Here is a 15,624-nt window from a genome sequence, read left to right as displayed (position 1 = left end):
TTCTCTGACTTCATTAAAAGAAAAATATTAGAAGCTTGAATCATCCAATAATTGATTTACACATGTTAGAAGAAGTAAGCAATGAGGAAGACAAGGCTAGGCAGGCTCTTCAGGCAAGACAAACATAAGAACTACCTCTCCCCTTCATTGCTACTTACAGAGTTCTCTCTTTAGTTACAAAACACACCCATCACTAAATTTGAAGATTTTAAACTTGTCTCTGAAAGATCTTGCCCTTTCAGGTTTTCTTTAAATTTTATTTTCCAGGACCCCACTAAAGTTACGTTTCTAAAAGGCTCATACTCCCCCAGTGTGGTCAGTTATGTCACTCAAATACTTTAAATAGATTTGATTGCAGGTCTTGGGAGACTTCTTTGTTTCAAAGTATTTAAAGATGCTGGTGTTAAATGTTTTTGTTTTTCTTTTTCCCTGGGCTCTGGTTCTATTTTAGACTTCTCAGCCCATGCAACTTTTGGTTTTTGAACTCTCCTACATTTAAGAAAAATTTGATGAATTCATAACAAATGGTGTACACAAACTTTTATAGGTTCTTACTCAGTTCCATCTTCAAGCTTTGCCATTTGAAATGCAACATAATAAAAGACACTTCACATGTTTCATGTTATTAGAACTGCTATAGGCATCTGCAGACCACTTAGCTGCTATACAGGGAATGCATTCCAAAACAGTAAAGGCTTATTACTAATCGACAATACTTAAGGAGAAAGTTTTGAAACACAATATATCAGTAGTTGTCATTTCTCATTAAACATAATCTGTTCCTATTAAACTACCCTCACCCACAAGGCCTTCCTTTGGGCCTTTGTCTCATGCCTCTAAAGGAAATGGAGAAAATAAAAAGGGAAGAAAAAAGTCATCAAGACCTCCCTCTACCCATGGAAGAGTAGTTTTCACACTGATTTTCTCCTGTAATTTCATGTTCCTGGGGATAATATAGTGGAGTATTCTGGTTTGAAAATGAATTACCAAAACCTAAAACTGTTTGGCTTCTGTTTCTCATGTGTTGGCTTGCTTTGAAATGGGGCCTCATTTTGTAAGTCAGACTGACTTTGAACTTAGGCCCCCTGGCCTCAGCCTTCCAAGTAGCAATGACTGTCCTGTGACAGAACACCAGCTCAAACATTCTCAATTCTACCATTTTTTTCAGAGGAGGGGTAGAGAAAAGAAATGATACATGCTTGGAGAGAAGAATCAGTTTCAGGAGGCCCTTCTTCAGAAATTTTGGAAAGAAATGATACAGTAACTGACCATGAATGCTAAGTACAAAAGCACTAGCCAGAAAACCAGGAATACAAAGGCTAAAATAGTACCTAACATAAGACTGCATCTTGAATTATCCCCTGGGTCACAATATCTCATCATTTGCTACATTCGAAAAAACCATTGGAGACTTTGAAAAGATATCATTTTGGAAACATCTTAGTTATTAAGTATCAATTTCCATGCTTGTCTTCTTTGGCCAAGGGAAGTAGTCAGAATTTGGTGAGAGCCCAGAGCTCATAGAATTCTTCCTGTTAGAACAAATAGTTCTCTTCCTTTTGTCTCCAAATCTGAATGACCTGTTAATCTAGGCCATCACTACTCTCAAGAAAACATCTGTCCCCTCCTGCCATTGCATTTGGCTTCCTTCTATATTTGCCATGCTCACCAACAAAACAAAAACTTCTAATTCTTGTAGGAAGACATTCAAAATTGAAGCTCTGTTTCTAAATTAAAACTGTCTAAAAAGGTTGCTTTCTGATGGTCACTATGGAGATTTTATCTTCAAGATTTCCCATTAATATTCTTTAATCACATCTTAGTTCAGGCTAAATTTTTAAAGGCTGGGAACGTGGCTCAGTGGGCAAATGCACTTGCTGTGCAAGCATGATGACCTGAGTTCAAATCCCCAGAACTCATGAAAAGCTGGATCCATAGTGTGAATCCCAGGGCTCCTAGAGGGAGATGAGAAGCAGAGACAGGAGAATCCCTGGGAACTTCTGGGTCGACTAACCTTGTGTACATAGCAGAGAAGTAACAGAGACCCTGAAAGTTGAAGGCAACTGACCTCTGGCCTTCAAATCCATGCACACAGGTAAATGTGCACTCATAGTATCCAGTTACAAACATCACTGCACAGACATACACATATGCAACATAGTCCAAATACATACAAAAAACTCCATAAATTTGTCAATTGACCAATAAGTATACCTTACTACATCATTATTTAATATCGCAAAACAGAACTCACAATTTTCAAAGCAAAACAAAGAGAATGATAATCAATATTATAGAAATTACCTCATCTGATCGTTTCTTTTCTCCTGATTTGGAAGATGATCCAGTATTCTTCTCATTAACATGCTAAAAATAAAAATTGAAAATTAGAAACAAAAAGACAATTGCATCTTTAATTCAGAAAGGTTATCTGTACAAACAACAACAAACAAATAAGCACCCCTTTCATGTTGCCCTAGAGAATATCGGGAATTCTCCATTAGTGGAGCCTCTCAAAATCAAAGGATCATACAGATATTCATTTAGGAGCCAGGAAATCAGTCTATAATTAACCACGTGAAAAGCTGATGGTAATGCCACTTTGGCATCTAATCCCCCATAAAGTACTTCATGGACTTCTAAAGCACAAATTGCTGGTAGGGGAGACATCTGGCTCATTGCTGAGATGAGATCTTTTTTTTTTCTTTTTTTTTTCGGTTTTTTGAGACAGGGTTTCTCTGTGTAGCTTTGCGCCTTTCCTGGAACTCACTTGGTAGTCCAGGCTGGCCTTGAACTCACAGAGATCTGCCTGGCTCTGCCTCCCAAGTGCTGGGATTAAAGGCGTGCGCCACCACCGCCCGGCGAGATGAGATCTTTTAAGGACCATGTTGTGTCTAAAGCCATACTTAAGCAATAGTTCAGTATGGGCACAAGAAAATAGTATATGATAAGGACAAAGGTCTACAACAACCTTCTAGATCACCCATCAGCTCTGAATTCTCTCAGAGTTCTTCCACTGAATAGTCACCAACATGAAATGATAAAACGTGAAGGAAAGACCATGCATGTAACTGCTCCTATTTATGCCTTTAAATTTTAATTACATCCTTAAATAGAATAATCATTATTTTCCTATACAATAAAGATAGATGTAAGTATTTTTTATGAGGAACATAGAGTTTCATAAAGTTCAAATGCTCATTTGTTTTGACAATAAGGTAAAATAAGTCAATATATTCACTCTCCTCTATTGATCATTTTTTTAAGAAAAAACTATTTGCATGTTCCTTGGAAGAGGAAACAAAGTATTATTTAATTTTTTTCATACTGTGAGAAGTGCTAGATACTGGAAAAAATAAGACAAGGGAGTCAAATGTGAGAAAAATGACAGTTCTCTCTTGGTTTCAATCCTGATCATCCTTATTGAAACCAAATTATAGGAGCTAGAGATGGCTCCGTGGTTAAGAGTACAGGCTACTCCTCCAGAGTACCTGGGCTTGGATTCCAGTATCCTCATGGTAGCTTACAACCATCTGTAACTCCAGTTCCAAGGGAAAGCCCTCTTCTGTCCTCCATGGGCACCAGGCTTGCACATGGTGCATAGACATATAGGCTAAACACTTCTACACTTAAAACAATAAAATAAAAAATAAACCAAATTTAAAAAATACTGTATTTTCTATGACAGAATCATAACATGGATATGTAGACAGAAATTATAAGAAGAGTAATAATAATTATTTGTATTATCCACAATTTATTTTATGCCTTCTTATATGATACTGAAAAATGAGCTGTGTGGTTTTATGAATGAGAAATTAAGCATTTTAAGAAATCTGGTGTTTTGGGGACACATAACTAGTAAATGTGAAACAGTCACAAGGCAAGTTTTTTACTTCAAGTCTGTTGTTTCCCACTTTACCATGCTAGATGAAATTGGATAATAGCAACCTTAGCCATATCAACAGATATAGTAAAAGGAAAATGAAATGGCCAAGATATAAGAACTCACTCGTGTCAAGAATACTTCCTGCAAACTTTATCCCCTACAGAAGCACTTGCAGAGATTAACTGAAATGAGCCATATTGAAACAATTTGATGAAAAGAATTCCCTTCAGGGTTTATTATTGCTCTGTGGATATCCTATCTAGATCTAAAAGTGAGAGCTATCAGCATTGAGTAATTGATGAATCTTGAAAAAAATAAAAAACAAAATAAAGCAAACAAGCAAGAGGACCTAAGAGCCTGTGCATAACCCAAGTGTGACAATGTGGACTTACTGGAGCCTAAGGTGGAGGGGTCACTTGATCCCAGAAACTTGAAACCAGCCTAGGCAACATGTTGAGACTGGGTCTCAATAAACAAACAGGTAAGTAAATAATAAGCAGGTCCACAAGGCCACATGTACACTAGAACTATATACCAAGTTATAATTGGTGAACACAATAACAACACTAAGGGCTAGAGAATAATTTCCTCAAATCATGAAGCCATTAGTTTGAGGTTAGCTCTGTAGGATATTCTTGCATAAGCTCCTGAAACAGAAACTGGATGCTGTATTTGTAATGGACTATATAAAAATAATCCAGCCACCTCAGATGATTACCAACAGCCAGCTAGATGATTAGCTACAAAACTAGAGGTCTCCTAGGAGATCAAAACCCAAATAAGGCAAATCCAGTAATTTCTTTATCTGTGTTCAGCCTGTGAAAGCATCCATCACTCCTGCTGCTGAAACCCAGCTCGCTCAACGTTTAGGTTTTAACATTGCCCTATTCATGAACTGTATCATAGCTCAGAAAAACTCACTTAAATTTATTTTGTCTGAACTCTTTCACATCTCTAAAAGAGCCATTCAGTTTGAAGATAGTATTCGATAGGGTCAAATCTACAAAACCACTCAATCTGTCTCCTTGCAGATTCAGTAACTTCAGAACCAGGACAGCACATTCACTCATCTGTAACCATATAGGCTTTTCAGTAAAGTAACAATACCCAGGGTTTTATTGGTTATTCACAGCTTTGAGTGTTTTTTTGTTTTGTTTTGTTTTGTTTTGCCAATATGACATTCCATTCTACAAGTGGGACAGTCTAAGTTGCTCTTTCCAGTACAAGTCTCCCCTCTCCACAGGACCTCACTCTGCTTCTTGTTCATGGGGCAAATGTGAGCCATAGGCACTAGCCACCAGCAAGCATGCTGAGAGCCATTTCCCCATTGAGTACAGCAACATGTATTATTTAAACACATTCTAAAAAAGGTTTCATTGGGGTGCTTTATGATTTCTACCACAGTCCCAGACATTTAGCTTCTTCTATAGAGACACTAAAAATTCCCCAAGGTTTGTAGATTCCAAACATTATTTCCAGAGAGTTACATGCTTTTTAAAATGCTGAGTTACAATTTCAACTTTAAATTACTGGTATTTTTATTTTAAATTATTTATTTCAAATTATTTTAAAAATTTACATTTTTAATAGAATAGAAAGGTCTTTATTAACAATAATTGATACAAATAAAAATCACTTATGATCAAGCTCCAACATTTTTTACAGCTTCCTGAATAAAATTCTTTAATGAAGCATTTTATTAAAGTTTTTTAAACATACATAAAAGTTTTAAGACTAATATCCTGATTTCCTATATTTCCACCACTTAGATTCAGAAGCTAATTAATGTTATTACTGTATGTCTTAGTTGGGGTTACCATTGCTGTGATGAAACACCATGAACAAAGCAACTTGGGGAGGAAAAAGGTTATTCGGCTTACACTTCCATATCACTGTTTATTATCAAAGGAAGTCAGGATAGGGCAGCAACCTGGAAGCAGGAGCTAATGCAGAGGTCATGGTAGGGTGCTGCTTACTGGCTTGTTCCTCATGGCTTGATTAGCCTACTTTCTTATAGAACTCAGGACCATCAGCCTAGAGATGGCAACCACTCTAAGAGAATGCCTTACAAGCTTGATGCAGCTGGATTCTATGGAGGTATTTTCTTAATTGAAGTTCCCTCCTATCAGATGACATAAAATCACTCAGTAGACTGTATTTTGCTATATTTGCACAAACATGTGCACAGGATTATGATGTATACCTGTATTTGAAAGTAAACTGAAAAAATCTTGAGATTTAACACTAAACATTTCAAACACTAAGCATTTCCTTAAATTTAGCACAGTTCCCAGTATAAATCCAATGCCATTATTATGCTAAGAACATTAACAAGAACTTCCTAATCACATTCAATTTCTAGTACACAGCAACTTTATAATCATTGCCTGCTGTAGAATAATCCTCTCATGCACTGTAAAAATTTGTCACTCAGATTGGTTTAAAAAATGCTAATTGGCCAGTAGCCAGACAGGAAGTATATGTGAGTTGGCCAAACTAAGGATGATGTGAAGGAGGGCAGAATCAGAGAGATGCCAGCCAGTCGCCCAGCAAGCAGGACATGTAAAAAAAATGAGGTAACAAGCCATGAGCCACGTGGCAAAGCATAAATAGAAATATGGGTTAATTTAAGTGTAAGAGTTAGATAGTAACAAACCTGAGCTATTGGCCAAGCATTTATAAATAATATTAAGTCTCTGTGGTAATTTGGAAGCAGCTGCCAGGATGGGGAGTGGGCAGTCCAGATAGGAAATGCCCATTTACAATTGCCCTCACGGCTTCTTGGACTTATTCTATAAGCAGCATATATATAATCCTCTAAATAACATCAAATCAGTTAAATGTTTTCACTGAAATTCAAGTATTCACTGGGAATAACTGACCTCAAGTCACTCAATTCAGATGGTGAATAAAATATGTGGGGGTGATATTTGATCTATCTAAGAAACCTGCAATGAATTTTTCTAAAAGGTAACAAAGAAAAATTAGTTTACCACAACCACATGTGGCTGGTAGGATGACAACAGAGGAGAGAGAAGCATGGGGCAGAGAAGGAGCAACAGATTCCAAAAGAGAATGGACTAAACTATTAATGGATTCTATATGAGGGGAAAGAAACTAGTGTCAGTGCTAGGCATTCTGCATGTGTTTCCCTTTGCTCTCCACAATGACGATAGAGACCACACAGTGTCTCCTCATTTGTGGATAAAGAGAGTTGATGCTCTGCTTTGCCAAGACACTTAATGATTACCATCTGGTAAAAAACTGGGCCATAGAGAATCAGGTACAACCTAGATAGGATTTTGTGATTTGCATCAAGTCTTTATGATAATCTAGCATTCTAACATGAAAACAAAACAGCAGAGCAAAACATATTCTGATTCTAAAAAAAATCTGTTATAAAGAATTAATCAACACTTAATAAATGTGGATTAGAGGAAAAGCCAAAGCCAGAAAAGAGCAAGACAGAAAACCATGCAGGGTTAAGACAGATAGAGGTGGCCAGTGCTACAGGAATTTTAGTGGCAGGTGTGTGTTTGGGAGGGGTGGCAGATAAAGAGCTTTTCTCTCTTACATCAAGGAGGAATAATTCTCCAAATTCTTTCTACCCCAGACACTGCCAGATATTTGGCAAGGATAGCTTTCCTGTGTCCTCATTCTAAGACATAACATTTTATGCTTGAAATAGTTCCCCACAGCAAAGCCATAAACCTATGAGGAAGTTAGGAGTCATAAGGATTGCAGCAGGAGCTCTTACCCTGCTAGGGACTTCTGCTTTGCAGCATCTGGGGACCTTCCTTAGTGTTATCTAGACACACACAGGTACACACACAGACAAGGGGTACATGCCACACAAAGTGGGATACAAACAAACATCTGCCTACAACTGAAGACAGAGAACCAGCAATTCCAGGAGTATAAGAAGTACTTAAGGCTAGTGTGCTTCTGAAACTAAGGATTAAAAAGGAAATATAAAGTTTCTTTTAGGAGAAAATAGAAATAATCTATAAGAATGGCTGCATCAATCTGGAAATACGCTTTAAAATATTGATTTTGTACTTTAATGAGTAAACTACATGGTTAATGTGTGATGTCTAAACAAAGCTGATCGAAAATGTTACTTAAAAACTGTACTTCAGCATGGAGATAGGTCACTCAGATATACACAGTCATATCCAGAGACACGACAGCAAAATTGTGAAGCAAGGACAAGGTTTACTGAGGAGCCCTGGATCTCCCCAGCACATACAGCTCAGCTCTGTCAGTCCTGTCACAAACTCGAGGAAGGCTTGTCCCGGCTCCCGAGGACAGAAACCACCCAATTAGGTTAGCAAGGCTTCCATCCTGCCCAGTATGCTATAAACACTAAAGGAGCTTTGGAAGACAGTTGTGCTAGAGTGTAGGATATTAGATTGTGTCTGTGTAGGTCAGGGAGTGGATAAACTTTTCTAAAATTCCTTTGCTGTTTCTATTATGCATCCAGGATCAGGGACAACTGGTTTTGAATGGAGTCTTGTAAAAAAAAAAAAAAAACTATAAAAAAGAACTATAAAAGAACTCCCTGCTTTTCAGAACAGCAACTGAGCTGGTACCATGGGGAGTTTCCCAGGGTCAAGCAGGCTGGGTATCACCTGGGGAAACTGATTGCTCAACAATGGAGCTCAGTGCCCTATTTTTACACTGGCATTTCCGGTGCAATTCCAAGCCTTTGTAGGGAAGGACTAGATCTTCCTATCTTCACAACATCCTATCTCTCAGTAAAGCAAACAAACTGCCACTTGATTGCCACTTGCTCCCTGATGACTTCCTAAATGCACACACTGCTTTTCTAACCAGATGGAGATTATATTCTCTCTTTTTCTGGACATAGAGTAAGACTATGAGTAACAGTGCTTGTTTAAATGCATTTATTTCCATAAACCTCTGAAAATCCCTGGAGAAGTATGTTTGGTCTTTTTAGGTAACTAAACTAGATGAAGTAGGAAGACTAAAATTAAAGGGCCATGTGCAAATTGGTGTTTTCCAAAAGAAAAATAAAATAAATAACAGCAACAAACCCTTAGAGATCTATGCGTGCATGTGGTCTGCTAATTAAAATGAGATTATTCACCAAGCAAGCCAAAGGACTGAGATGTAAAGCTGCATTTGCTTCAAAACAGGGGTAGTCCTGGGCTTTGCCCCTGGAGGTGGATTCCTTCCCCCACACTTTTGTTGGTATCAACAGAGATCTAGGCTGGCTACTTGTCAGAATGGATAATCTCAAACTGGGTTTGGCCAGTGAGAGGTAAGTAGTGTCTGGGTGAGAACCTAGAGCTGTGGTTCTCTACATGTGGGATGCAACCTTTTTAGGAGTCAAATGACCCTTTCACAGGGGTCGCCTAAGACCATCAGAAAACACAGGTATTTACATTATGACTCCTGATAGTAAGTAGTAAAAATACAGTTATAAAGTAGCAATGAAAATAATTTTATAGTTGGGGGTCACCACAACATGAGGAACTTTATTAAAGGGTCGAAGCATTAGGAAGGTTGAGAAACACTGACCTAGAGTGATATGAATGTGTGCACCCACCCTTAATTTCTCTCTGATCTCAGGGCCTATCCAGGATATAGTGTTTGCAGCAGGCCAAAAAAATTGTCATTTAGGCTTTCTACAAGGTGATCTTGAAGCTCCTTTAGTCCCTCTTACCTATGACTATTGTAGCTTTTCCTAACTTCTAAAGTCTGGTTACCTTACCTTTCTCTGCTGGCTTTCCAATCTTATCTGTTGCCTGAGAAGCCTACTCCCTATCTTAAATTCCCCTAGACTTAAATGCTCAGAATCACTGCCATCTCTTAGCTGATGTGATAAACTGATAGAATAGAAACCTGAAGGCTATGTGATCTTGGGTAAATAATTTAACCTTTAAGTTTCTCCTCATTTAATAGAGAATGGTACTATCCCAATAGCTAGTATATTTTCAGTGTTAAAGTGTACCTGGCCCAATGTCTGGTTCTTTTTTTTTTTATCCTGGCTAATAATACCTTTTATTAAGAGTTACTGAAAAAGATGCTACTGTAGAAAGAATGGGATTTTAGAATTGTCTAAGCCCATGTTTCTTGCTGCACTGGGAACACAGAGGGAACACAGTCAACAACCATAAAGAATAGAAGTAGGCCTAAAAGACAAAGCTGGTCTTAAAAACTACAAAGTGATACCATAGTTCTTTTCCTCTTTACATCAGTGTGATTGTGTGAAACAAATATGAGAACTAAGTATAGATATGAAAGTTTCATTTTCTAAGTCTTCTTGACACCAGGGAAGAAGAATTTAGTGTTTTACTATCCCTAAAGTATGAGGAGCCCTAGTTGCCATGGTAAGTGTTTGGTGCTCCAGCACATCACAGTGCATGAGATTATCTCACACCAGATCACACCAGAGAAAATTAACTGCACGTAGAATAAAAAATCCATTCTTTTCAAGAGCCTACAACTTGGCTATGCATGGAACACTTAAAGTAGCAATTTACATGCATTAAAATACTTTGTGTGGGAGCAGGATCTGGTGATAAATCAAGATAGAATGTTGACTATTAATGATGCCAGCTGATTTGTGACAGTTCATTATAACCTTTTGCTTCTGTTCATACGTAAAAGTTTTACTAAGAAAAAGTTTAGAAAACTGTAGGTGACTCTTATCTCAAGAGTGTTTTCCCCATAGAGTCCCCCAAAGGCAAAATTCTAGCTATTTTAGTTTTAAAACTGAAAAATGTCAAAACTCACAGAAAAGATGACTGTGAGGGATGGAGTTTATTAATGATAAAAAAGAAAAAAAACAGTGAGTGTCCATTATAAACTAATGTTGTGGGAACAAAATAAAAAATATCAGAGAATGTGGACCAGTGAGATGGCTCAGTGGGTAAAGGCACTTGCCACCAAGCCTGGAAACTGATTTTGATACCTAGAAGCCACACAGAAGGTAGGAGAGATCTGGCTCCACAGGCTGTCCTCTAAACCTCCACATGCACACTATGGCATATGGACCCGCATACAGGCACGCACGCAGGCCTTCCTTCTCCTGAATTAATTGGCTCTCCATCTGAAATGTTAACTTATCCAACCAAATTTCTTCACTGGATGGAAGAGTTTGGGCAGTTTTTCTTAACTAGTAAAGTCTGATAGATGTTTTTCAAAAATATGGTAGTCATAAAACTTTCTTAGTAAGTTTTCATAAAAGAAAGTGAAATAACTTGAGGAACAGAACTTCACTGTCATGCTAATAAGATTTTATATCTTAAAAATACCCTAAAGTGGGGAAAATGAAGGTCTGACTGATACACCCTGCAAGTCCTGAAATAGCCTGCTTGCAACTAATTACCCTCTTGTCCACCTTGGACTCGCAAATGACCACCCTCTGTTTCCACCCCAGAGAGCCACACCACTTTTTAAAAAGTACTTGCATAATATAATTAGCTTTCTGGGAAGTTTCAAAACAGATTAAATAACAATATCATCATATGTTACTTAGTTTTAAAGGCTTTTATGCAATGGAAAATGATCCATTCAGGGACTGTCAGCCAAAAAAAGTGAAAAAGTGACATTTAACCTCTTCACTCTTTCTAACTTAAATACTATCCTCCTTGTGCAGACCTTATAATTTTGTCGGGTTTTTTGTTTTGTTTTTGTTTTTTTTTCCCTAAAGTTCATTGCATCGACGTTGTCTATATTGCCATGGGAAGTTTGCAACACTTTGCCCAGCCTGGCTGAAATGATGGAGCCTTCCAAATGACTGGGCTCCTTGATTATGCTCTCACTGTGGCTATGAATCTAATTAAACTAAGAAACACCTTTAATTATCACAGGATAATAGAATCAACTTATGACTCAGGAATCTGATTACTGCTGTAACCCAAATTTACTCTTAAGTCTGATAATCAGGATGCTCATCAGATATTCTGTAAGTGTAGTTTTTAATATTTTATGAAGTGACTTTTTTACTATAATCAGAAAATTCTTCAGACTGTGATGGTATTCAATGTGAAAATATACAATATTATGTTTCTTTGGCTAGCTTTACAAGTAGCATCTTCTTAAAAGAACATATCTTTACATTACTCTAATGTATTCTGCCTCAAGTTAGATCATTCACATTATTGTTAGCATTTAAAGAATGCTACTAAAGATATTATAGGATTTGTCAGAAGTATTCTGAGATGGATGTGTGCACAGCCATCCATTGGTATCATTTGGAAACTGACTTCAGGAACCAAATCCTACAGATGCTCAAATGGCTTGTGTAAAATGACATGTTTACATCTAACTTATGCATGGCCTCCCGTGTGTGCTTTATGCAAAACAGTTTTATACTATTTTGTTTGATGAACAATACAAAAATTAGTGCATGTTCAGGAAAGACACAATTTTTAAAATTATTTTTGATTGGTAGCTGAAAATGTTGATAAAAGGGTCCAACTGCCAATCTTTATTCATAGGCACATAAACAAATAAACAAAACTATATATACACTGCACGTATGAAAACATGTATACATATTTTATATATACATAGAATATATATAACATATGCATATATATGTATCTATATGTTTAAAGTTGGTTCTGCGAACCATTTGAGAGAAATTTATGGACAGGCTTTGCATGCCCTAAAGCTGCACTTTATATATGTATATTGTTGAGAGAAAGTACTATATGACTTCCATTTAATTTTCAAAATGATCTGTGATCACTTATAAATGGCTTTTTTTTTTTAAAGTTTAGGAACTGCCCCCCTAGAGCTTTCCCGTCTGATGCTATACCACTAGTCACAATAGCAAGTGTGATTGGGAGGGACTGTGGGTATAAAACACACAGCACATAAAGATTTTGAATAATTAACACAAAAAAGAGGTGAACAATCATAATTGTTAGCACATAGTTACATGCCTAAAGGTTACCTGGAATGGGTTAACAAAAACGTTACTAACATTAATTTGACCTCTTTAAATATTTTTGTTAATGTGGCCGTTAAATGCTTAAAGCCTGTGTGTGGCTCACTGCACGTTTCTCCTACAGCTTGATCACAGGCATGCTGAAAGAGTCTAGAAAGTTGCCACCATGATGAAGTCTAAGCAGTAGTTCCCAAACTGGCTTCTAATGAGTATTTTAGTAGAAATCTCAAGGTGGCTAGCATGGTGCAGTCGGCATTAAAAGGAAAGATTTAAGCTATCTTCATCTAAGGAGTCTGGCATGATTTCCTTTAGACACTGCTGAGCTTGGACGGAGAAGTCTGATATTAGTTGAACACCTGCCATCCATATTTGCAGATAATTTAAAGGGTGCATTTTGATAAGACTCTTGGGACAGTTATGACTCAAAGAAAACTTCTGCTCTTAGAACATATCAATAAAACTATACATTTAAACAACACAGAAAAGTGTTAAAGCATCACTGAAAACACATATGTGGCATGTCTGGTGAATCTAGTCCTTATGTTTATCTTGGCTATTTTACAGATACGGAAACACATTTTAAAAGACTGACTTATTGAAAGTATTGCCATTTGAATCAAGAAGAGAACTCTACAGTGCACTTGAAGCTAGCACACCTGGGTGATCAATGAACACTCACTGCATATGTAACCATTTTCTAACTTTAATACAAAGTTTCTAGATGCAAAGATTGTCTGGTTACTATATCTTTACTTTTTTAATGCCACATGATGAAAGGAAGGTGGACCTAAGTTTTTGAAATTCTTGCCATAAATCAACTTATGACTCCCAAAGTGTTTGTGAAGTCTTGTTTGTCTATTTTTAATGTCAATGTTAAAACCATGCTTCCTGGTTTCAAAACATACATGTGCCAGCTTGACTGGGTATCACACCTAATTGGTAGGACAGGCGTTCAGTGCACTAACCAAATAGAACACGTTTGTCCTCTTGCGAAGTAATACAGAGTAGTGAGATATCTCATTCTCTCCCATCCCAGCCCATTGTTCACATCTCTCATTCCTTTCAAGAGTATCATTGACCACAGTTGCTTCCTGATGTTTTCTTCTTTTCCATTCCCCGCCCTCCACTTTTGAATTTGAAACTGCACGTTCAGCATTCTTTTCTTTTTCAGTTTTAGCTTTATTTAGCAGTTGAAAAACTAGATCTGGGCTCCAGTGGCTCTTGTCTATGTATCTACATATGTGTTCCATTCAACTTGGGAGCTCGAGCTGAGCTTGGTGCACCTCGCCCCCTAGACTCCACAGCCCAGAGCATATCCGCATACCACAAAAGGGTGAGCCTCCGCCTTCTGCCCCAGCCTAACCAGAAGGTCTGCAAGGAGGTTGTACCCGAGCCCCACTCCTGCCCTTCAAACTTCTGACAGCATTTCCTCTACTACCCAGAGTGGCGAAATAAATACACTCCCTTCCCAGTCCTGCCCAGGCTTGGTCGCTTCTATTTACCGTCTTGTACCACCAGCTTGCGAATGCCATGGCGACAAGCCCCTGACTTGCTCCGAGACGCGCGGATGGGGATCCTTCGAGGACGCAGAGTGAGGTGCTGGTGGACCTAGGCTGACTCTGCCTGACTGGGACCTGGCTGGCACCCTGCTGGGCGTCTCGCAGCTGCCAGGTGGGAGGGCACAAGGGGGAGGGGCGCTACGGCCCGCCCACCGCTAGCGCGGCCCCGCCCCATCCTATTTGGCCCCAGGCTAGTTAGGGAGGAGGTGTTGGTTCTTCAGGCTGCCACTCCTTACATGAGGTTTAGGGGCGACACACAGAGGACAGGCTCCCTCTGTCCAGTGACACGAGCCCACTCACTCTGGAGGTCGCGAGTGAGCTTTACTCCCACTCCACTCCGAGGCACACTGCCTCGGTCTCACTAGCCCTCTTTGCTCCACGAGCCCCTCCACCCCGCTAATGTCACTACCCAATTTGGAGAGCCTCGGGCCACCTGCTTTCCGGCAGGCACTGAGCCCTAATCCCTTCCCCGACCCTGGAAGGTGCCAAACCGGGACAGGTTGGGCAACGCCCCAGGACGGCGGCCAGGCACTCCGGGTGCAGGATCCCTTCGTCTCTTGCCCCGGGGCTCAGACAGGAGAGCTACTCACCTCCTGGGTGTGGCGGGCTGCTGCGCCGCGCCGGGGCCTGGGAGAGGCGGCAGGTTTCGGGCCGGGCTGGGACATTGTGGCGAAGTCGCTGCGGGCTCAGCCTCCGGGTAGGAGCAGCGAAACTGTGTAAGAGGCCCCGGCCAGACCTCGGGGCCGGAGGGGCAGGACGGTGCAGTGAGGCAGCTTTTCCGACCCAGCCCTGAGCCCGCGCCCAGCTCCCACTTGCCCGGCTGGGCCCTCCCCTTCCTGCCCGCAGTTCACAGCAGCAGGCCAAACTTGGCGGCCCAGAGCGGTAACTTAACACCCTCCGCTCCGGGTTCGTACCCAGAGACCCTCCCTGGACGGGCCCCAGAACTGCAGGGTTCTCCGTGGATGACAAACAGGGGGAGCCGAGCCATAGGTTGCAGTTCCCGGGTCGACTTGTCCAGGCCAATCTAGTGATTGTGAAACAGGAGAGCGGGACTGGGGCGTGGCCTAGACCTTTTTTCCTAAGAATTTGGAGAATGAGACACCTTTTCTTCCATCTATCATTAACTCAAATCTAGCCTAAGTTTGAACTGTAAATAAGAAAGCGGATCTTAAAAACAAATTGGTCTCTGAGTTCGAGCATGCATTTGTGTGTTTTTGTGTCCCATTCTTTTTTTTGGTGTTTGGGGGGGC

General features: G+C 39.6%; 1 protein-coding gene across 9 annotated transcripts in view; it reads right to left on the bottom strand.

Annotated features, from left to right (window-relative positions):
- The window catches only part of Cast (calpastatin), a 97,861-nt gene extending 82,469 nt beyond the window's left edge, over window positions 1-15,392 (bottom strand). For 2 of the 9 annotated variants that reach the window (XM_052743742.1, XM_052743746.1), the window contains exons 1-2: window positions 14,965-15,390; window positions 2,305-2,367 (exon numbers count right to left, since the gene is read on the bottom strand). In XM_052743742.1, coding sequence (XP_052599702.1) covers window positions 2,305-2,367; window positions 14,965-15,039 — 138 coding nt within the window. In that variant the 5' untranslated portion in view covers window positions 15,040-15,390. Of the gene's footprint in view, window positions 1-2,304; window positions 2,368-14,317; window positions 14,462-14,964 lie in introns of those variants that run through there. The other 7 variants (XM_052743741.1, XM_052743745.1, XM_052743744.1 and 4 more) reach the window with 4 other exon arrangements.
- Between the last annotated feature and the right edge of the window lie 232 nt (window positions 15,393-15,624).

Source organism: Peromyscus californicus, unplaced genomic scaffold, assembly GCF_007827085.1.
Source record: "Peromyscus californicus insignis strain IS unplaced genomic scaffold, ASM782708v3 Scaffold_18__1_contigs__length_77618521, whole genome shotgun sequence".
NCBI lineage: Eukaryota > Metazoa > Chordata > Mammalia > Rodentia > Cricetidae > Peromyscus > Peromyscus californicus.
The sequence above is the reverse complement of the archived record's forward strand: the minus strand, read 5'-3'. Positions and strand labels throughout refer to the sequence as shown.